The 24,392-nt window shown below is 38.6% G+C and overlaps 1 protein-coding gene across 2 annotated transcripts in view; it reads left to right on the top strand.

The window, feature by feature from the left end:
- The window catches only part of PGM5 (phosphoglucomutase 5), a 90,894-nt gene that overhangs the window by 16,414 nt on the left and 50,088 nt on the right, over positions 1-24,392 (top strand). For both annotated transcript variants that reach the window (XM_040539904.1, XM_040539903.1), the window contains 4 exons: positions 1,666-1,812; positions 4,238-4,363; positions 6,759-6,949; positions 7,855-8,009. In XM_040539904.1, coding sequence (XP_040395838.1) covers positions 1,666-1,812; positions 4,238-4,363; positions 6,759-6,949; positions 7,855-8,009 — 619 coding nt within the window. The remainder of the gene's footprint in view (positions 1-1,665; positions 1,813-4,237; positions 4,364-6,758; positions 6,950-7,854; positions 8,010-24,392) is intronic.

Here is a 24,392-nt window from a genome sequence, read left to right as displayed (position 1 = left end):
AGGGCAGACAGTGAGAAAGCCAGGGGTAGAGCACAAACACACCAGAACCAAACTGTTAGATGCTTTAGCACTCTGTAAACTTCAAAATACCATGTACCACCTAAAATCTGTTTGATAAGTAGGTAGCAGTTGGTGGAGCATTTTTTTTGTGGTGTATTTTGCCTTTTTAAAGAAAATTCAAACAGGCTATTAAACTTTAAATTTAAACCTTTATAAATATATATACCTGTGCTCAAGCACAGGTCACAGGGTTCAATTATTTATGATAATCTGCAAGGACAAAATGTAAAATAGTTGGTTTAACTTGTCATTGAGAAAATGTGGGTTAAGCGCCAGGCAAGACTTTTTGTCTCAAAGAATAGTTGAGCACCACAACAAGCTCCTAGGGGAGGCTACTGTTGCTCAGTGTTCTCATGCAGTCTATTTTGCAGATCCTGGCTAGGCAAACAGGCTTATTTCTGTAGTTGTAGGAGAGAATGCAGAGTTGACACTATGGGATTGCCTTAGCTGGAAATATTTCTAGATGAAATATCCATTCATCGAGGATGATCTAGAGCTAATTAAACCTGTCCTCACCCTACAAGTAGTTTTGGAATAGACCAGTAAGAAGTCATTTTCTAAGCCAAGTAAAGAGTTAAGTGACTGTTACTTGTTGTATTGCCTTGGACTATCTGAGGTACTGGATCTGAGATGTGGCAAGGTGATTCATGTGGCAAAACTGCATTGAATACAGCAGCATTGCTAGAGGAGGTGGGGATTTAGTGGTGAAAAGATTGAGACATTGGATCAGGAGAGAGTGAACATAAAAGAGAATATAGGAAGTCATTTTTCAGAGTGGAAGTGTAGGAGAAGAAGAGTCAGATAAGCCAGAATAGTCTTCTGTTGTAACTTTGAAATCTTGTATTACATACAGCATAGCTTAGGTGGTAATTTCTACATCAAGCCTGCAATTTTTATCAGATTGTCAGTAAATTTTGTAAAATATAGTCAATCGTCAGGATTTGGTAATAAAAGTAATGCATGAGTAAGATGTGATTTCTGTTTTTCAATGACCTAACTGTTCCAGGTCAGAATTGCTTGTCAAGCGATAAAGTTATTTTGAATTCTAACAAAGATATATTTCATTAAGCCATTGGAGGGAAGCTGAAAGAAAATAACACTGTTAATCTGGTAAAGTATTTATTAATGATAATCTATGCTGAATGAAATTAAGTGAAACACCAAACTATCTCAGCTTCACAGGTATGCATTTGCAAAAACCCTACAAAATACCAGAAACTGTTTCTGACAGTTTTTCCATTAATATATATGTTGAGATTTGTTTTAGAAATAAAAATGTCAAAGTCTTTGAGCAATAAACCCAAGGAAAGTTGGCTGTAATTGTTTTTCCCTGGGTAATGATTGACTTAAATTATGAATGCATTGAGTGAGATTACACTGTATTTCCATGTTGTATTTTATTTTTCCAAAAATATGTTAAATGTGTTACAATGTAAGAAAAGACCATATTTTACTACAGTGTTCTTTTTTGGGGCTTATTCTTCAATAGTGCTGATACATTCTTAAACTTTTTTTTTTTTTTTAAAGTACCAAACTTTTTTGGTAAATCTTAAAAATTGAAAAAAAAATATAAAAAATGAAACAACATGCTCTCTTTTCTTATAGGACCTGCTCCAGATGCAGTTTCAGATAAAATTTATCAAATCAGCAAAACCTTGGAGGAATATGCAATTTGTCCTGATCTCAGAGTTGATTTATCTCGCTTAGGAAGACAAGAGTTTGATCTGGAGAACAAATTCAAACCTTTCCGAGGTATAGACATAGGCTTTTATGCATGCTACATTTGTTTATTCTAGATACTAGAGTTGCTGCAGAATGATAGTTGGTAACTATTTAAACAAAATTTAATTTCTTCGTAATGCTATACTACTACCAGTTCTTAAAATATTAAGCAGTACAGGTAAGTGTTCCATTTGTCTTGCACACAAGGGAGCTAAGGCATGGACTGCAAGCGCATTGGGCCTTATCATTTAGTCAAATACCTTTGTAGAATAGATGTGCTTAGGCCTGCTAGTGGTTAAACAGAAAACACAAACATTTTTGGGCTAGGTATAAGTTGCTCATGTAAGTCTTATTGGCAGAACAGTTAGTGAGAATCTTGCTTTACTCATTCTTTGCTCATACTTCCTTTCTGAAAAGTTGTGAGATACAGAAGGAGTAACTTAAAATGTGAAGTAACACGAAGCACATGTTTAATTTTAAGCATGTCAACAGTTTTATGGCTACACTTGACTTAAAATGAGATAACACTGCCATTTTGTCCTGAAGGAGTTAAAAGCAAAGGAAGGACTCCAGAAGAGGAATATTCCAAATAGTGTAAAACTTCTGTGTGGCCTTGGGAACTATTCCTCATTCTTGACGGTCTAGAATTAAAGCCACCTGGTTTTCCACAACACATTTTCTGAGGGAAAGTACATTTTGATAGATGAAGTTTGTGATTTAAATACAAATCTTAAATTATGTTTTTTTGTTTTGTTTTGTTTCTGTTGTCATTTAAAATAACATGTTCTTTTTGGCTTCTATTGCAAACAAAAAGCAAAGAAAATTCAGCTCTTAACACCACTCCAGAATCATACTTGATAGCTGAATTTTGATTTTTCAGCATTTTAATCTCTCCAAATTGTATTTTTCAAAATGAAAATTGAAAAAAAAAACACACCAAAACAAAATACCTGACAAGTAGCATAAAAATAGATTAAAAATAACTTCAATTTTATTGAATTTTCTTCTGAGGAAAAATTGTTTCCCAATCATCTCTCCCCAGAATGCATCATTCTGGGACAATATAGCTGCCAGAGAACCCTCCTGCAATTGGCCTACAGGTACATGAATAAATACAATTTACACAGGTCTGAATGCAAAATCAAGTTGCAGAAAGAATGAAAATAATTTAAAAAGTATTTTAAGATTTTATCTGATGTATTTCAAACTTCTCATTACTCAGTTGTATGAACTAACTCCTGCAAATCAAGACTATAGAGGTGTTGAAACAACTGAGAATAAGCCAGTTGGATTTGGCAGGAACTAAAATAATTTTTAGATTTTAATCTTGCATGCACTTTACCTTAACATGTGTGAGCAGTTCCACTGAAGTTGAGGCATTCGTTCATTTGTGTGAAGCTTGGATCCTGCATATACTGTATCTTCTTAGCCCTGCTCCTAATATACAAAACTGTCTTTTAGTGAATTTTTGAGAATGTCACTTTATACCACAGAATTGACTCTTTTTCAAATAGGCTTTACAGATTACTTTTCAGCCTTGGGAACTTTTTTCTTTTTTTTTTTTTTTTTTTTGGGTTTGTTTCTCAGTTCAAGTGTATTTTGCTAATCTATTCTAAGCTTTTTTCTTAGGCACAAAAATATCTGTGTCATTTTCATGTTACGCTGAAGAAGAGCAGTGGGGTGAGGTCAGTGTTTCTGAGGAAAACTGGCTGATATTCTAAGTAATAATTTAACTTGTAACTAAATTATTTCAAGATATTCATTTAACCAGATAAAAAGGCATTTGTATAACATATGCTTTTTAATTTAATTAGGAAAAGTAATATGTTCCAAGATGATTGAAAAGCATGGCTTTTGGCAGGTGCTTGATAACTGCTTTGATTATGACAGACTTACTTTCATTAATTCATTTTAGTTTGATCTGTTTTACATCTGAAAGAACTAGAAAAATTGTATCTCTGTGCCTTTATGAATTCACAATTCAGATTAGCAAGACCTTAGCAAAAAAACAGATGTTGTGTTTGAACCTAACTTTCCTGAGTCAGTAAAATATAAAATGCAAAAGTATAGTAGTGAATTGACAACAAACTGGAGACAGATTTTCTAGGTGCCAAAAAAATGAGAATAGGCTGTATGTCTCTCCTGATGGGGTGATACAGATACTGCTGTCAGATAATAGAAACTGTGACTTTATATCCACACAGACATCTTCCATCTTCTGCAGTCCTTTAGCAGGTAAAGCTGCTAACCTGTGCCAGGCTTAAAGCCTAATGGAAGCCACACTGAAATCAGTAGAAATCTTTTACTTTCCCTCTGTGGACTTCAGAGCAAATCCATATTATATAGGGGTTGCACGCTCCGATTATTGTTCAGGTGCATGGGTTGTGAAACTGTTCTGGGAGACATGTTCCCATATGAGAACTGTACAAATTTTTTTTAACCTTATTTTTTACAGTGGAAATTGTTGATTCTGTGGATATCTACCTCAATCTCCTTCGAAATATATTTGACTTCAATGCAATCAGAAATTTGCTGACTGGACCCAACCAGATTAAAATAAGGATTGATGCCATGAATGGAGGTATGAATTTAAGTTACTGTCAGGACAAAACTGTGAGTACACTGCAGTGGTTTACCAATAAAGGTACGGTGTATAATAGTCAGACTTTTTAGAAAAACTTGGGGCAATAAGACAGGATTTGAGCATTAGGCTAGTAACAAAGGCAATCTTAACAATGGGTTAGGCCCCTTACTAGGTGAGGAGATAGATATTTCTCAATAAGAATCGAAGGCATATGTATCCAATACTTTCTTAAATTTTTTATTTTTATTTTTTTTTTATTTTTCTGCATTTGGAAGCAAGCAGGATGAGTTAATCTTGCCATGAAAGGATGATGAAGTATTTGCAGTGTGTAGTTACCAAGGATGTTGCAGGACAGTCTCTACTAAGGGTAAATGGTATAAAATTATTTAAACACGAATAAATTCCACCCAAGACTCCTCAAAGAGTTGGCTGAGCAATAAGGAAGGGAATGCTTTGTGTCACATACAGTTTTGGAGAGAATGTTATTGAAATAGTGTGTAGAGCTCTGATGCCCACATCTGTTACAGAGTACTGAAAAATCCTAATGGTGTCCAAAAAGATGCATGGTCTGGCTAAGGGTTAGAAAAACTGATTAATCATAAGAAATTTAAAGGACCAGGTTCGTTCACTTTGTTTACAAGGTGGTAAGGTAATAAGGACATTATGACTTTTTATCGTGATGGAGAAGTAGCCGTACTATAAATACACTGTACACATGCGGTAGCATATACAAGAACTTTGTGCAACAGAGAGGTTTTTTTTTCTCATTTTTGTTCAGCAAAATCATGACCCAGTTATCTCTTTCCAAAATACCAAGAAGAATCAACAGTAGAAATCTGAGGCCAGACAAATTCAATTTGAAATGTAGCACACATGTTTATGGGTTGTGGTGGTTAATCACTGGAACAATCTATCAAAGGAGTTGGGATTTGTCATATTTTGGTGGCAACTCACCAAAATGCCTTTCTGGATAAAGTGCATTAGCCAGAAGTGAACCACCAACCATAATAGAGTTACAAACTATAGGAGACTTAGTTACAAACTAACTAAGAGCTAGTTACAAACTAGCTCTTCAACTCTGGAATATGCTTTTGTGCATGTAGACACGGGTAGTTTAACATTGGCATATAAAAGAATAATTTATCATGAGTCTACTCTTGATAAGAACCTCAATCATCATTTATAGTATATTTATGGAACTGGCATCTAAATTTGCTTGAACACAAGTTTCTTGCAATAATGTGTAATGTGTGTAATGTGTGGAGAGAGAGGAAGCAAGAGCAAGTGAGCAAGCAGTCGGTTGTGTTTTTTTACATCTGTGTGACCTGTTCACACTTGCACCAGGAATGCAGAGAGCTCAGTCAGTTGTTAGTGTCTGTTCAGCCATCGAATGCTCTAGTGTAGATTTCAGGCATGACTAACGTTACAGTTTCTCCTTAGAAACAAAAGATTTAATTGTGGGGTGGACTAATGTTTCATATAGTTTGATAATGACTGCATTTCGAGGTGCATGTGTGTTTAGGTTCCTTTTATTTCTGGGCTGAAATGATAGACATTTACTATTAAAGGTTATAAAATATTCCTTGTAGTTATTTAAGATGAAGACTCATGGGTTGAAGAATATAAATTTATATTTTTTTTCAGTAGGTAATATCAGGTAAGTCCTACTAGGGAATTAAGAAAAGACATGAGATTTTAACGTGGAATCTAGGTGAAATAAAAAGCTGCTCCAAAATGAAACTTGGTGTTGCTTTTGGATAGTCCACAGCATAGACTAATTATGATATAATAGCATGAACTGGGGTCTTATTTGGCTATATCGTAAAAAATAAAGGAGTTATTTTGGAGTTAGTTGAAAGAAAACTTTTATTTATTATCTACATGAGAGTAGAAAAAATGTGGTAAAATTCATTGGTGGACAAATCTGTTGTAATTTCAACAAGAATTAGAAACCTTTGAGGAGTTTATTCCCCATTTGTATTCACCTATTGTTTACTTTCTTTGCTAGTATGTTTGTTAAACTGTTACTTGCATTCTGGGACACCCAAAATAGCATCTCATTTTTATTTTAGTAAGGAATACCCCTAAATGTATATGATAGTTTCTTTCCCTAATAATAGCTAAATAAAACTTTGATCTTTCACCCTTCAGTGATTACTTTCTCACTTCCACTAGTGGGGCAGTGTGTTTTTGATGCTGACTTGCCAATTGATCATTTACTATGGGGATGATCACATACTTTTATACGAAATAATAGTCTGTCTTCTGTTGGTAAGACAGATGTATAGAGTTGCTGAAAGTATGTTCTGTATCAAGTCTCCACGGTACTGTGAAAAATTTAAATGTCAAGCATATGCTCTTGTGATTGCATGGCAGATTTCTGTTTTTACAGTTATGGGACCTTATGTGAGAAGAATCCTGTGTGATGAATTAGGAGCTCCTGCAAATTCTGCCATAAACTGTGTTCCTCTAGAGGATTTCGGTGGACAGCGTCCTGATCCCAATTTAACATATGCAACTGCCTTGCTGGAGGCTATGAGAGGTGGAGAGTATGGATTTGGAGCTGCTTTTGATGCTGATGGAGTAAGTATTTTAATTCATTTGGAGTTTTCAACGTAGTTGTTGTTTTATCTGGGGTTAGATATGGGACATGTAGGTATAATTTATTTGCTTTTCAGTAAGACCTCAAAATGGGGTGATGATACCTTCAAGCAAAGGTTATAGTATTTGTACTCATAAATCAGACACATATGGGGTAATTTGGCCCTGCAGATGTTTGCAAATTGAACAGGATGTGAGTCCGGAATGAGAATTCTTTAAATATTAGGCTTTTTTTTTTTTCTTTTCTGTATTGGTTTAAAACTTCCCCAGGTGGGAAAAGGCAGCATATACAGATAATATTGACTTGTCACAGTTACGTAGTAACTAAGTAACTAAGTGAAGTCAGTTTTGGTTAACATCACAAACTGAAGGTTTTTTAGCTAAATAAAGCACTTAATCCTAATCTTGTTTGTTTTATTTTTTTTTTTATGTCATATTATCAGCCTACCAACAAAGTATTACAGAAATGGCTTTCTGACCCGACAGGATGTGGGAATGATGAAAAGGCTGTGAAGAACAGAAGCTGTTTTTTGTTGTCCTTATACACAAAATACCCTCCTACTCCCTGTATAGTGCGTGACATTGGCAGAAAGATTCTCCTACACAAGCATTCCCTGGCAGGAACAGACCTACTAAAGTATCATGTAGGAGGCTGATGCTAGGGACTGATTTGGAACTTTTGTTTGTAGGGCTTGAGGGAATTATGGTGTGATAGTGAAACTGTAAAGCTGTCAGGACAATGCCAATAAATTATTCTGCCCAAACAGGGATCCAGGTAACCCAAAGCCGTTCCTTTTTTACTGTATCTACAGTGGATCTAAGAAAAGAGATTACCTTTCCCCAAAATGTAAGATTTAAGACGCTTTTTTGTATCTCGTCTTCTTCAGGACCGCTACATGATCCTTGGCCAAAATGGTTTCTTTGTTAACGCATCTGATTCGTTGGCAATTATTGCTGCCAATCTGTCTTGCATTCCATACTTCTGTCAGATGGGTGTCCGAGGATTTGGTAGGAGCATGCCCACCAGCACAGCCCTGGACAAGTAAGACAAAACATATATCTCTATCACCTTGATCATTTCATTAGTTCTCTCTCTGTTTTGTATTATATAGCAATACCAAAATTATTAAGTCTTTTGATTAGAGCTTCTAATTTTCACAACCTTTATGTGCTTGATTGTTTTAACTAGTTTCAAGGATGTTTTGATCTTACCTAGATTAATATTACCAACCTTTACTTGGATGAAAAAAGTTCAATACAGTATGAAAAGGAACTAAATCGGTAAAATCTTTCTGCAAGTATGAACACTGAGTTATTCCTTTTCCAAATAACTTCACTGTTTTTCTTAATCAATAGTGGTTTACAGCCTAATCAAGGCCAGTTGAAAGTATACTTAAGCTATTTCTGACAAGGCCAATCTGCTCCAAAAAAACCCTGCTTAAGGTGCATCCTCTGTTAGCAGCTGGATTTTAAACAAGTCTCATCCAGGCCTATATTTTCTATAAATCTCCTCCTAAGAGGATTAAGCTAAATGTTGTTGCCTTAGATTTTCCGTGTGGAAAGAGTGTTCGCAGTGATAATTGTATCTCAGTATTAATCTGGCTGCATAGCTTTACTAACAGAAGAATGATCTGCTGCTCCTATTAAATTTGTCTAATCAGGAAACAGTCATTTTAAAATGAAGTGTAGCTTACATGAAGAGATTGATCACTATTTGAAAAGCAAGAATATTAGGGTGCTTCTGTATTTGGAAAATTCCAAAAATTTACTAAATTCAAAGCTAGCAGCTTCATTTAATGATTGACTGAATCTTCAAGGAAATATTCCTTACTTGTAGGTGGATGGTCTGTTTTAAGAAAATACTGTTGGGATGGGGTTTGCTGTATTTTACCTAATCCATTTAGCAATCTGAAAATCTCATTGTTTAAGTGAAAGCTACTATTATATTAAGATACTACATGAAATAAATAGAGGTTCATTTTTGTTATACAACTTGAAGTATGTACGTTCTTGTAAGACTTGAAGACTCTGCGACTTTAAAGTATGTTTGTCTCTCTTCTTAAAGCTGGGTAAGTACGTCAGAAAGTATGAATGTACCGAAGTCCCCTTCAATAACACTGTGACTACTTGACATATGTTCTTGACAATGTTTATTTGACCTTCTGGAGCACAGATTGTCTCATAGTCATTACTGCCTTATTTAGTTCGGTGGAGCTAAGTCTTATTATTAAATAAAACTGAGCAATTGATAATGATGGGAGGATGTAAATATTTTCCTAGCCATTCTTAGAAATATTTATTATAATGATGTTTGCTGCTTGTACCCAGGACACTTGTTTTTTTTCTCTTTTGTTTTGAGGTTGTCTGTGTTTTCCTGAAGATTTAAAAGTTACATCTTTTCAAAGATGGTTACTTTTGTTTTGTGACTCTTCATTTAGATTAATGACAATCCAAAATACCTGAATTCTGAAGTTTCTGTAATAATGCCATAATGATATCCAGATATTCACATGCTTTGGTGGCCAAAATTCTATAAGTTGCTTAACTTCCATGTGCCAGTGCTGAATTCAGCCCTTGAAGAGCCCAGCTTAGTCATGAAATCGCACACAGTAGTTCCTCTTAAGCAAGTCACTTTTTCTATATATGGGCTGGCTACATGCATTGACATACAGTAAGCAATATCATAAACACCTTCCTCAAAGATCAACTAGAAGAATTATTGAACCATCATGCCTTCCAGGATTCCTGTTGGAGCCTACCTTAAGGAACCGCTTAACATCCAGGAAAGATTGTTTTCTATAAGAGCTATTTTTCCAGAAAATTGTAGAATGTCATTGTCTGAAATCCAATATACTGCCTGAAGGAGTTTCATGTTGAGTTGGATTCCAATCTCATATATCTCTATACATAAGGGACAGTTGTACTAGTGTCAGTGAAATCTTTCTATGGGACACTGGATATAAAATAAAATACTTAAAGCATTCATGATTCCATTCCCATGGACTAAAAAGTTAACTTACAAGAAAAAATAAATAATTGTGTATTTTGTGAGTTGTACTTTTGAAGGACTAGAATATGTTGCCAGTGCATTGAAGCAAAAAGAAAAAAGCAAGACTGAGCAGTTCTGTGTAGAATTAGTGTACTAGTATAATGTTTAGGATTAGAAACCTGAACTCTCCACAAAGGGAAGGGAAATCCTTTCTCTTCAAGATTATGATGGCTGATAATAGACAGCATGTCGTTTAGTGTGACAGTACCATCTCTGTTTTCTGCTGCATATATCATCTCCAATATAATTAAGTCAGTGTGGAAAATATTTTTGTTCTCAGTAGAACATTCAGAAAAGAAAATATAACACTCCTTCTTTAAATTCTGGAGTAGGTTTCAAGTTGCTGCTTACTTGTGTATGCTTTTAATCTATTGTCTTTTTTGTTTCTTGATCCTTTTTTTTCCTTTTTGATGGGCTGTCTTCTGTGCTCCAGGGACAATTGTCGTAGAAGCCCATTCTATATCTGCCCATACAGCTCATGCTGCAAGCTCATGCACTGGAAAGAAAGGATTGAAAATTAAATTAGAAGTCTACTGTGAATATTAATCCTGGCAGAAAAGAAGGAAGTAATCATGGCATAGTTGAGGCTGGAAAGCATGCCTGGACATCCTTTAGTTTAATAACCCTGTTCAAAGCGGGGTCAACCAGAGTGTGTTGCTAAGGGCCATGTCCACTGGGCTTTGAGTGTCCCCAAGAATGGAGACTCCACAACCTTTCTGGGCAACCTCTGCCTGTGTCTCACTACTCTCACATTAAACATTTATTTTTTGTGGTGAAGCAAAATTTCCTGTATTTTAGTTTGTGCCCATTGACTCCTTGCCTGTCACTGGGCGCCACTAGAAGAGTCTGTCTCCATCTTCATTCCTCCCTTCCATCAGGTGTTTATGCACATTGGTAAGATTCCCCCCTGAACCTTCTCTCCTCAAGGTTTAAAAATTCTGTCTCTCTCAGCCTCTCCTAGTATGACAAAAGCTCCAATCCCATAGACTTCTTTGTGGCCCTTTGCTAGAACTACTCTAGTAGGTCCGTATTTTTCTTGTTCTGGAGAGCCCAGAAGTGGAGACAGGATCACAAATCCTGCTGCACCAGTACTAAGTAGTGAGGAAGACTCACTTGATCTGCTGGCAGTGCTTTTCCTAATGCTGCCCAGCATGTTGTTTGTCTTCTTTGCCACAAAGGCTTATTGCTGGTATGTGGTCAAGTCATCGTCCACTAGGACCCCAGGGCCTTTTCTGCAGAGTTGCTTTCCAGCTCATTGGCCCCCAGTATGTACTGGTGTGCCTGGGATTATTCCTGCCCTTGTGCAGGGCTTGGCATTGCCCTGTGTTGACCCTTATGGGGTTCCTGTTTGCCAGTTTCTCAAGCCTGTTAAGGTTCCTTGGTGTGGCTGTGTGACCACCCGGTATATTAATCCACTCCTTCGAGTGCTGTATCATCTGCAGACTTGTGGAGGATACAATCTACCCAGTTGTCCAGGTTGTAAATAAAGCCATGTTATAGACCCCTGGGGGACATCCGTAGTGATTGGTCTCCAGCTGGAATTTGTGCTGCTGATCACATCTGCTTGAGCTTTTTTTTGCCAGTTTTCAATCTACCTCACTGTCAAGTTATCTGGTGTATGTTTCATCATTTTGTCTATGAAGATATTATGGGAGAGAGAGTTGAAAGCCTCGCTAAAGTCTATATAGACAATATCTGCTATTCTTCCCTCATCCAGTGAGCTAGCCGCCTCACAGTAGAAGGCTAACAGATTGTTTAGGCATGACTTCCTCTTTATAAATCTGTGTTGATTACTTGCAGTCACCTTCTTGTCCTTCATAGGTTTGGAAGTGATTTCCAGACTAGGCACTCCAACTACCTGCCAGAGATTAAGGTGAGGCTGACTGGTCTGTAATTCTCTAGATCCTCTCTGTTGCCCCTCTTGAAGCTAGGATTGATATTTGCTTGCTTTCTGTCCACCAAAGGCTCCCTCAGTTACCATGATCTTTTGAATATAACTGAGAGTATCCTGGCAATGACATTGTCCAGCTCTCTCAGGACCTGAGGTCTCATGTACTTGTGCATGTCTTGTTTGTTTAAACATTCCCTGTTGTGTTTCTCCTTTACTGAAGGAAAGTATTCCTTGCTTAAGAATTTTTCACTCATCCCTCATCTTACATTTGTCCTTAGGAAAAGGCTCTTGTGTTACATAGTTATGGTCACAGTAGAAAGTGTGAATTGTTAAGGTGAGTGAAATGTCTGACAGATAAAGCTTTAATCAAAATATTGGTTAAAATGGACTTGCTGAATTAAATCCTAATGAACTTGCAAATAATGATTTTAATGAAAACTGTAAAAAGTTTTGAATGAAATATCACAGTTCATCATCTGATGTTAGCTGAAATCTGTCCTGTTTGCCTAACTTTCCAAAGCTGCTTGGTTTTTGCCTTCCTTGCAACTATTAACTATTTGCTGTTATGCCAGTACTGAAGATCTTGTTTGTTTCTAAAATGGACATCAAAATATGCAGCAAAGTATTTATGGTGGGTCTTGACCTTGGCAGCTAATAAATGCTCATCCAGCTGCTTTCTCCCTATCCTCAACAGAACGGGGAGAGAAAATAGGATGAAAGAGCTCATGGGTCAAGCTAAAGACAGGGAGATCTCTTACCAATTATGGGCAAAACACACTTGACTTGGGGAAATTTATTGCCAATCAAAACAGATTTGGGCAGTGAGAAACAAAAAACCCACAAAAATTAAAACAATACCTTCCTCCTATGTCCCGCTTTTTTTTGCAGGCTTAACTTTACTCCTTTGTTCCCAACCTTTTTCCCTCAAGCTGCACAAGAGGTTGGGGAGTAGAGGTTGCAGTCAGTTCATAGCAGCTCATTTCTGACTCCTTTATCCTTACACTTCTCCCCTAAAGTAGCATGGGGTCTCCACGTGGGCTGCAGTCCTTCAGGAAAATGTTTGTCCTGTGTGGGCTCTCCACAGATGGCAGTTCTTGTCAGGAAATATCCACCAGTTTACAGCATGGGGTCACCCACAGCATGCACGGTGGATATCTCCTCCACTGTTGTTTTCTCTGTGGTCTGTGGGGGAACCTCCTCCTACTCCTTCTTCACAGACCTTGGTGTTTGTAGGGTTGTTTCTTGGGCTTTATATTCCCAAGCCCTCATTGCTGGGCAGCATTTTACCCTTTCAAAAGTTTGTTTTCTCTGAGTTGCCACCATCTTGTCTGCTGGTCTTAGCTGTGCCCTGTGCTTTGTCCTTTTTGGAGCTGTTTGAAACTATCTGGGTCCAGCGTGAGGACCCATGCCCTTGCTGCCAACACCTGCATGGCTACACCCAGTGTAACAACTAAAACAAATCCTTTAAATGATTAAATATTTCACTCACATCTAGTCTGTCATTTGTTCAAGTTTGCATGTATTCCATGTGAGATAGTAAACTCAGAGCAGATCTTATAGGCAAGATTAAGTGGTGAATTTTGTTCAAATTCATACCAGTTTACTTTAATAAGTTGCTTAGATGTCTCACCTTGCTAGATTTAATCTTGAAGTATGGTAACTTGAATTAGTCATAATTTGGCTTTGAATGCATGTCTAGAACTATTCAATTCCATTGGAATAGTTGTTTGAAAACACTTTGAAAAGTCTTTTTACATATACAAATAAAGATACAAATAAAGGAAAAGGACAATCAGAGCCAACTGAGATCTACAGCATGTGATAGTATGGACAGCAGGCTATGCCTGAAAAAGTTGTGAAGTTACCAATTTCATTTCCTTGAGGAGAATAAGAATATCACTTCATTAACAAGGGGGGAAAAGCACACTTAATAAACTGAGTACTTAGAAAACATTTCTACTGTGCTGTTGAATGCTGATATTCCTTATTTTTTATATTTTGACATTCTAATACTAAAAAATGAGAAACCATGTTAAAAAAATGATGATTGAAAAGGAAATGGCAATATTTGTAATGCTATATACAGTAGGTTAGAAGAAATAGTACCTAGAATAGAAGCAAAACTTGTGTTGTACTTGCTATGTCTCAGTCTTCCTGAAGAAGTTAGGAAATGCTAATTTCAAGCATATCTATCTGGGATTTAATAATGCAGTCACTACTCCATAAAAAATTAAAACACATGGAAATATTTTCCCAGTTGATGTTACAAGTAAGAAAATGGAGCTAATGATGGTCAGAAGGATGTGAACATTCCTTATCTTTTTTTCATGAGACAATGATGGATTCTGCTAGGTATGCTTCATTGTATTTGATGGTGTAACCATGTCTCTGGAAAAGCACTTATATTTTCAGAGCCCCACTAATGACTGAAAGGTATAATTTGATCTGTGTTTACAAAATGAATTTGTTTATTGTTGTGTACCCAACTCTCTTTTTGGGCCTGCTTCTGTGTCTCAGTGATAACATAGCTTTCACAGGAGAGAATTGGCTCAATGGAACTACTGTCTTCTGAGGTCGTGGGACCTCTCTTACCAGGAATCTTATCTGTAAAGAAAACAAAAAACGTCTTCTTATGGTGCATCCATACTATGTGGCCATAGTTTAGACTAAATCATTATATTAGAGCTTTTCCTCCAGCTATTAAAAATACCACGCACAGTACGTGAAAGAAAAGATATAGAAAATCTAGTAGTTTGTTCACTTTTATGCATGATGATGTGTTTAATAGTTTTTCAGCGTGAGTTTAATAGAGGGAAGCAATAATCTAGAGGATTTAAATGTTGCTTAGGAATACACCAATAGCAGATGGAGCAGTGGATTACAAGATAATTCACTTGAGATTTTTAACATTTACATGTGTTTGCTTGAAGTGACTGCTGGAGTATACTTGTATGTACTGTAGGAAGAGTATAGCAGTTGACAGGAAACATCTGCTTTAATATGCTCCAACATCAACAGGATTGTGGCAGTAAGTCTCCAGACATCAATTCTCTGGCAATACATAACCTTAGGCTGGTATTCTTTTTCTTTTGGGGAATGTGGAGCTGTGTACACTGTTGAACAAACTATTCTTTTTCATATCCTTGTATTCTGGTTTATCTGATGTCTGCTTAACAGAAAAGGAAATGGAATACTGAGATGTTAGCTAATGGTCTACAAAATGAGAATCACAAGAGTGAGCAAAGGTTGTTTCTGTAGGAATTATGAAGTAGGGTGGATGTGGAAAATAATAGTCAAGTTGGTACAGGAAAAGAGGATTGTTTAGATAATTCATTTATGGCTAACATTATCTAATACCTTGTTTCTATGGCCAGGTCAGTATAACAACATTTAGTTGCTCTGATTATATTTATCCTGAGCAGAACTAGTCACCTCACCACTCAGTATCTGCTTTACATCTGATAGCCCATCTTTTTATGCAGTTCTGACACGTCAGTTTTCTGTATGCTGACTGTCCATTTACTGTCTGGTTGGCTAGAGGCAGGTTTTGAGGGGGCCTACAGTGATAGTGACTGTTCTGACTTAAATATCTTCATGCAGCAAAGGGTAAAGACGTGATGGCTCTGAATAAACTATGTTGGGTGCAGGAGGCGGCAATCTTTGTTAGCAAGAAACTCTTAAATTCATAGTGCTGATGAGGATTTGGAGGGGGATCGGTTTTGTCCAAAGCACAGCAGAAGGGTTCACTGAAATGGCTCTGCCTGTTTTGTTCCTGTAGGACAGAAGCCCCCAACATTATGAACAGCAATGAATGGCACAAAGGATGGGATGAAAAATATTAATCCAACTAACTGTCATCTTAGTATTATTTTGCCCAGTTGAATGGCAAAGGCTGTGTTTTTGCTTACTCATTATTACCAGCCAAATTCCTCTCAATTATTGCTTAGAGAGGAGCAACAGTGCTCCAGGAGTTTTTATCTCATTGTAAGAATTAGGAAAAAAACCAAAAGAATTGGCTTGTAGGAATTGCCCGAGAAGATGTCCTCTCCATTCTTAGCTTTTGTCAGTTTGCTTTTGTCTCTGACTTCTACCTGGAAACACTAGAGAAGCAAACATTGCTTCCACTAACAAATATTGAACATCTTTCTTTGGCATTGAAAACAGTTGCAATAGAAAGAAACCACAAGGGCATAATGAAGTTTGAATGATGACTTAGTGCTTACTGTGTTATGTCAGAGTCAAACTATGCACAAAAATTAATACAGGCTGATGAGATGGCAAAGAAAGAAGGACTGAATGTTCCCCTGAACGTGATTCCCAGGGCCTGGTACCAGCAAGGACAGAGCTACGGGGAGGCAGTGCTCTAAACCCAAGTCTCAACTGGGGGATACAGCCCCACGCAGACCTCTTTCCCCTTGAAATGTTGGACCCTCTCTGTACATTTGGAGGGTATTGTCCAGTGTGAAGTGCCTGTGCTGCTTCTTCTTGTCCCCTGCTTCCCATTCCCCAGTTCCCTGACACAGCAGGAGACTGTCAGGGAAACAAATAAAAGTTTAAATAGTGTCTTCCTCAGAAATCTGTGCTGCATATATATGCTTTCCTGCTGGACTATAATCATTCCATTATATGTAGGATTTAGTGTTCCTGAGGGCAATTAATGTATGTGTGCAACAGAGTGCATGCATTGTTAGTTCCTGAATCCTGAAAGCAAGTAGGAATACAGGAGATCACGGAGCCTGCTGAAAATAGATGTTATTTCATCTCTGGACAACTCTAAATAGTTACATAAATAAACTGGTAAACTTGAAAAAATTAAGAAGTTGACTTTTGACCAGATAGTGGGATTGCTTTTGGTAATAGCTCTGTGGGTACATTCAGTGTTGGCTGAATAGTGTCTAGTAGCGTGGCCACTAAGTATGTGTATTTACAGAACAGTGTACATATGAATGAGTGGATTTATGTACAGAGCATAATCAACTGAGACATCATTTGCAGCAGATCACAGACTGAACAGGTGAAAATAGACACTACGCTGTAAGAATTATTTTGAAGGAGTAAGGGACTCAGGCCTTCAACTAGTGCCTAATGCACAAGTCTTAACCAGGCTGGAGTGAGGAGGGTCTCTCTGTGCTGCCGCTTGTCCTGAATCTAACTGAGTCAGTTGAAGGATGTCTAGTCAAGCAAGCTTAAAATGTTAGAAGTATAATACAGATTTGTTGAGCGCTGTGTTATGGGAAATTTGTTCAGGATTTGCAACTTTTTAAACAATACTGCAATAAAAATGGCTGTGTATGTCCTTTGTGTGCTTGTATATCTGATAAAGAATACTGTTTTTTCCCTTCCAACTTTCAAATATGTTATGCAGCTAAACATTTTATTTATATAAATATGCCATGTTTCAAAAGCTTTGTGGAGAAAAAAACCGCAATTATTGTTACAAGGCATTGCAATCCTTTCATTAGCTCTGCCTTAGTTTCATTTCTACAATGTGCTTCTAATCTAGCTGTTATCCTCAATGTATTGTGTATTTTTGAACTTTCCGGGAGAGAATGAATTGTGTTTTTGTGTTTTTCAGTGGCTCCATTTAATTTCTTGGAAAGAAAAGTACAGAAAGCATGTCTGTGTACTAGGAAATATCAGTAGGAAACCCTGTGTTGTCCTCTGTGGCTGAAAGGTCCCGTGGCTTACATCTTTACTTCGCACGCAGCTTAGTTTTTGGGCCTGAAAGTGATTCACTGGCCAATTCTGACCCTGAGGCAACCGACCCTACTAAGAATGGTGGGTTGCAGTTATGCAGTTAGTTGCCTTCTGGCCTGTGGTTGAAGTGGGCAGCTATGGCCCTGAGCCTGGAATGAACAGGTTGATTGGTTGTACAGTGAACAGTTTTCAGGACTGAGTGCAGAAAGTTGTATTGAAAACTCTTGACATTTATCAATGAAAAGAAGAGTTGAAAGCTTTACTGTGCTCTGTTTCCAGCTTAAGTTATGACTGTAAATGAGGTCTGCTTGTACAGTTTGTATGCCAAAGTTAGAGAGAACAAGATTTTGTGCTTGGTGGGACATAAACGTATTCTGTAACCGTGACTGATTTATTAAGAAATAAGTTTATTTGGAGTCTTAACAAACAAACTTTTGTCTGGACTTACTCTGCCACATGTGAAAACTACCTGAAGGAAAAGAACAATTTTTTTGCAAGTCATTCTGGGCAGGCCTTGCACTGTGCAATGGACAGATGTTGGGCAACAGTCCACAGTCTCCTTAGTAAAGTCCACAGTAAAGTCCACAGTCTTCTTAGTGACACATCTGTCTTATATCTGAAAATGTATGTGAATATGAATAAGCAACAAGAATTTCTACAAATGTCTTGATAAAAAAGACCAAAAGCATTCTAATTAAAACAATCTGAGGCATTGCTCAGCAAGTCAGTTAAAGAAGACTGTGACTACTAAAAGAGAGTTTAAAATAAAGTCCCCTTTTACTTTCAAGGATTTATGCAGTCTTATTTTCGGCTTTAACCTCGAAAGACTCCCACGTGGATTAGCATGTCTGAACAAGTTTCATCTGTGTCAGACAGCACAGCTGGTGTCAGCCCAAGAGCGACCTCTCCCATCAAAGGATTTTTGTAAATTGGTGACCTTCATGGAGAAGGCTTCCTGCTGATTTCAAAGAAAACCTTTCTGGCACAGAATTTCAGAACTGTATGTTTAAAATTCTATTTCTTATGTGTATTTTTTGAAGTGTGATCTTCTGCTAAGTTAATAGATCAGATCGTTTACAAATTAAGAAGACAGGAAATTGTTCTTTACATTCTGGTGGCTTTGAAGAAGTTCTCTGTAGAACTGTGATAGAGCCACGGTACTTAACACCCTTCAGAGAAATATGGGAGTCCTGTAAGAACAGATCTTACTTTAAGACTTAGTCACTTGAATTGTCAGATTAATTTTGAAGGAGCAGAAACATTGTCTTCTGCTTCCTTTTGTGGAGTAATGAAAGGGGCCTAAGATCTTTCCAGAATCAGAATAAGGAGGTGAAAAGGGTGGTGTGTGTGTGTGTGTGTGAGAGAGAGTGCTCTTAGAACCTAGTATTAAAGGAGAATGGAGGTTTCCTTTCTTAATAGTATTATAAATTACCATTGAAGCTCTGTTTTTAGTGTGAGTCTGAGAAATCACTTTTAATTTCACGTAGTACACTGCAGTCAAAACAGAATGAAATTCTTTCTATAAACAGAATATATGAAAAGTGCTGGAATACTCTGGTAATTTCTACTATAAGAATATTCCAGATTCCAGATATAAAGAATATCCAGTATCCAAATCCAGTGTTCCAAGTATAAAGAAGACAGAGCCGGGTTCTTTCCAGTGGTGCCTAGTGACAGGACAAGAGGCAGTGGGTACAGACTGAAACACAGAAGGTTGTATCTGAAAGGAAATGCTTTTTTTAAAAAAAAAAAAAAAAAACAAACAAATGAACACACAACTTTATAGGGTAAGTGAGCACTGGCACAGGTTGCTGAGAGTGGTTGTGGAGTCTTCCTCCTTGCAGATGTTTAAAAGCCACCTGGACATGATCCTGGGCAACCTGCTCTGGGTGACCCTGCTTGAGCAGAGGGATTAGACTGGATGATCTCCAGAGGTCCTTGCCAATCTCAGCCATTCTGGAATAACAGTCTGTTTCTGTGGCATATTGTAGTTTCTTCTTCATTTTAATTTTTCTTTTTCTCTGTTGCTGTGAACGCTATCGTAAAGTTCTAAAACTGCTTTCTTCCTTTCCCTTCTCAGCCAAACATCACTACCACACAGAATATTTAGTAACTCTCAATCTCTAAAATCCACAGAGGAGTTTGCATAAGAGAAAAAGCAGAAGAATTTTAAGGAAGAAAGTCCAAATCTAGATGGCATCATTAGGGAGCAACTAGAATAAATCATGTCTGACCAAGCTAATTGCCTAGGTCATACAATAATTGAATCTGTTGATAAGGGTAGGGCAGCAGACATAACAAGATTTTCGACAATGTATTTTGCAATACTCTTTTATTCAACTCAGGACTTTATGATCTGGATGGGTGGACAACTATACAGGTAAAAGTCAGCATACATGGTTTGGTAGTCAGGCTTATGAGCCAGTTGTTAATGAGCTCGTAAGAAAAATAAAAATAGAGGGATTGTACAGGAGTCCACCTGTGACCTGTCCTATATAAATCTTTATGAATGATCAGGGGAAGGGGATGGAGGGCACTATAACCAAGTTTGCACATGATACCAAATTGGAAGGTGGCCTGTTGGTATGCTGGAAGGTATCAGAGAGACCTGGACAGCTGGGAAGAACAGACAGACAGGGACCTGATGAAATTCTGCAAGGACAGATGGTGAATCCTGTCCCTAAAATGGCAGAGCCCTGCAGTGATGCAGGCTGCAGGCAGAGGAGCTGGACAGCAGCTCTATGGAAACCTGCTCTTGGGTCCTGGTGTGCAGTGAGCTGGATGAGGGCCATCTGTGTGTCCCAGAATCAGCAGCAGTCTTGGCTGTATGAATGAGAGCATGGCCCAGAGCCTGTGGGAATTGATTATTCTCAGCACTTTTGAAAACACTTCCACATACTGTGTTTGGACCAGGGATTCTCAACACAGGAAAGATCTCAAGTTGGAATGAGTTCAGTGAAGGGTCGCCAAGACAGCTGGGGGCTGGAGCACAGGCCCTAAAAGAAGTCTTGGGAGCTGTGGGTTTGTTCAGCCTGGAGAAGGGATGTCTTTGTCAAGACATAATTGCAGCCACCTGTAGTATCCACCTATATAAATGTCAGGATGGAGCCAGGCACATCACAGCTATGTATGATGAGAGGACAAGAGACAACACATAGTTTGGAACAAGGGGGTTGTTCCAAACCCATCTGGATTAAGTAATGAGCAACCTTGTTTTATCTCATAGTTGGCCCTGCCTTGGTCAGGAGGTTGGACTAGGGATCTCCCATAGTACCTTACAATCTGAACTTTTTTTTATTGTGTTGTGGCCCTATGAAGAGACCATTGCTGGAACTTCCTGGTGCTGCAAGATTGCTAAGGTTGCCAGCATTCTTGGAGTCCTGTAGTTACCATGATTATCAGCAAAGTGATGTATAGAAAACCTCTATCTTAGTTTCAGTTCTTTCATTTTTTGTTCTCTTTTAAATGCAAGAGATTAATCAGCTGGAGAAACTACACTTTTTTTTTTTTTTTTTTCCTGATCATTTTCTAAGCTATCCTGCTGACTGTGAGTGAGAGGATGTGTGCAGTATTACAGTACTTGGGAGGTGGGGAAGAAAATGCAGTGGAACCAGCCAGTAACTTCTGACAAGTACCTAAGACTGTTGTTTCTCTGTTACTTGGACAATTCAGAGTACTGAAACTCCAGCTTGAATTGCTGTCAAAACACATTTTGGTGCCACAGGTTGTAGTTATATTAATATCTGTTTTGTGTCTTTATTAATGAGCATAGGCACAGTGCCTTTTGAACCAGCTGACCTCACTGTAATAGGCCTAAACAGGCTAAATATCATTGGTCACGTGTGTACTCCAAATTACTGGAGAGTCTTTTCCCTGTAGTTGGTTCATGGGATTCTTGATTTTTTTTGGTAAAAGGTCACAGGTCTTGCCAATTGTTAATGATGTGCTTACTGAGACTCACCTATGGGCATGAACGTACGGACAACAATCTCAGTAAGGATTTGCAGAATAATGTGAGACGTGTGCCCTCCACGCCTCTCATGAGGAAGCTGTAGGCTATGAAACTTCGTTCTCTTTCCCTGTACTATTCATATCTTAAGGGTCCTTTTGACATTTCATTTTTGCACTCTTTATGAAATTCTTGCCAAATCCTTAATCAGGCAAAGTCCAGTACTGACCTTAAAGACCACCCAGTTCCAACCCGCTGCCATGGGCAGGGACTAGGCCACTAGGCCAGGTTGCTCAAAGCCCCATCCAACTTGGCCTTGAACACCTCCAGGGATGGGGCATCAACAGCTTCTCTGGGCAACCTGTGCCAGTGCCTCACCACCCTCTGAGTGACGAATTTCCTCCTCACATCTAATCTAAATCTCCCATCTTTTAGTTTAAAGCATTCTCCTTTGTTCTATCATTATCTATCCGAGTAAAAAGTTGCTCTCCGTCTTTTTTATAAGCCCCCTTTAAATACTGAAAAGCTGCAATGAGGTCACCTTGGAGCCTTCTCTTCAGGCTGAATATCCCCATCTCTCTCAGCCTTTCTTCATAGGAGAGGTGCTCCAGCCCTCAGATCAATTTCTTAACCCTCCTCTGGACCCGCTCTAACAGCCCCATATCCTTCTTGTACTGGGGGCCCCAGCCCAGGATGCAGCACTCCAGGTGGGGCCTCACAAGGGCAGAGCAGAGGGGCACAATCCCCTCCCTCCACCTGCTGGCCACCCCTCTGTTGATGCAACCCAGGATGCAGTTGGCCTTCTGGGCTGCAAGCACGCACTGCTGGCCCATGTCAAGCTTTTTGTCCACCAGAACCTTCTCTGCAGGGCTGCTCTCAGTGAGTTCTTCTCTTGGTCTGTCCTCATGTCTGGAATTGCCCCGACCCAAGTGCAGCACCTTGCTGTTAGACTTGTTGAACCTCATTCGATGCACATGGGCCCACTTCTCAAGCTTGTCCAGGCCTCTTTTGAAGGCATCCCTTCCTTCTGGTCTATTTATGGCACCACTCAGCTATGTGTCATCTGCAAACTTGCTGAGGGCACACTCAGTCCCACTGTCTGCATCACTGTTGAAGATATTAAACAGCACTAGTCCCAAGACAGACCCCTAAGGGACACCAGTCATCACCAGCCTCCACCTGGCCAGTCATTGACCACCACTGTCTGGGTGTGACCTTCAAGCCAATCCTTCAATCCAGTTAATGGCCCACCCTTCAAATCTGGTTTTCTCCAATTTGGAGATCAGGATATCATGTGGGACTGTGTCAAAGGCCTTGCAGAAGTCCAGGTAGATGACGTTGGTCAGTCTTGCTTTGACAACTGATGCAGTCACTCTAGCATAGAAGGCCACCAGCTTGGTCAGGCACTGTTTGCTCTTGATTAAACCATGCTGGCTGTCTTGGATCACCTCCTTGTCCTGCATGTGCCTTGACATTGCTTGCAGGAGGATCTGTTCCATGCTCTTGCCAGGCACAGAGGTGAGGTTCACTGGTCTGTAGTTCCCTGGGACTTCCTTTCTACCCTTTTTAAAAATGGGAGTGATGTTTCCCCTTTTCTAGTCACAGGGGACTTCACCTGACTGCCAGGACTTTTCAAATATGCTGGAGAGATAATATGATAATGAAGAGAAATAATATGATAATGAAGAGAAATATGCTGGCAACTCCATGAGCCAGCTCGCTGAGGACCCTGGGATACATGGCATCGGGTCCCATAGACTTGTACCTGTTCACTTTCATTAGGTGGTCTCAAACCTGCTCTTTGCTTATAGTGGGAGGGACTTTGCTCCCCCCAGCCCTCGCCTAGAGGGTCAGGGACTCGAGAGACATGGGAAGTCTGACTGGCAGTGAAGACAGGCAAAGAACTTGAGTTGAGTACCTCAGCCTTCTCCATGTCTTAACTATATATGTACATATATAGATGTTAACCATATATGTGCATATGAATGCGGAAATAGTGATGAAAAGTGATTTTTTGTGTCTCAGCCAGGAAGGGCATGAATAACATTAAGGATTATTGCAATACATCTGGAGAACGTGGTCACGTGCTTACCAGATGGTTGGACTTTTCAGTCATCGTTACTATGAACTCTCTGCAATCAAACCTCAGATTCTGTGTGGATCTACAGTACATGTGTGAGCAATTTCACCTCACAGGGACTCTGAGCAATGTGCCAACTGGTTTTATTATGTGAAAGACAAAATTCTGTTAGCTTATGTTGCTGCCAAGGCACATCTCTCCCTCATTATATACTCATACAAATGCTTATATTTGCTAGTTGATTTTACCAGAGCAACTTTCATCTCTTGTTTTATCCTTGCTTTTAGCATAGCTGTATTTAGATACTGTATATATGAACAGCTGTTTCTAGTGATTCTATTAGAGTTGGTATGAAGGGGACAATGAAGTTTTCTCATGGCAGGGAGTCACAGGCTCTCTGTCCTGAAGGTTATACTTCCTTTGGGAGCTGACTCTTAAAACTTTTATGAAAGAGGGTGCAAAGTTACACATTTTGGATTTGAATCTCAAACTGATGACTAAAGCAACATGAGAACAGCATCTGGTATGGAACATTATGGTGAGTACACCTGTTAGCATCCCACACAATGAAGAAAACAAATCCATAATAAAGAGTTACTCAGACTGCTTCATGTGAAAAGCTTTCCAATACATTTGTAACCAAGAGAAACGGATAAAAACGACATTAGTTACTGTAATATTGTTTGTTAGAAGTTTTCAGACTCAAAAGTTTAAGTTCATGGAAATATTGCACAGTTCAATGTCCGAGTGATGACATTT

Source organism: Cygnus olor, chromosome Z, assembly GCF_009769625.2.
Source record: "Cygnus olor isolate bCygOlo1 chromosome Z, bCygOlo1.pri.v2, whole genome shotgun sequence".
NCBI classification, from domain to species: Eukaryota; Metazoa; Chordata; class Aves; order Anseriformes; family Anatidae; genus Cygnus; species Cygnus olor.
This window is presented reverse-complemented; position numbering and strand designations above follow the sequence as displayed.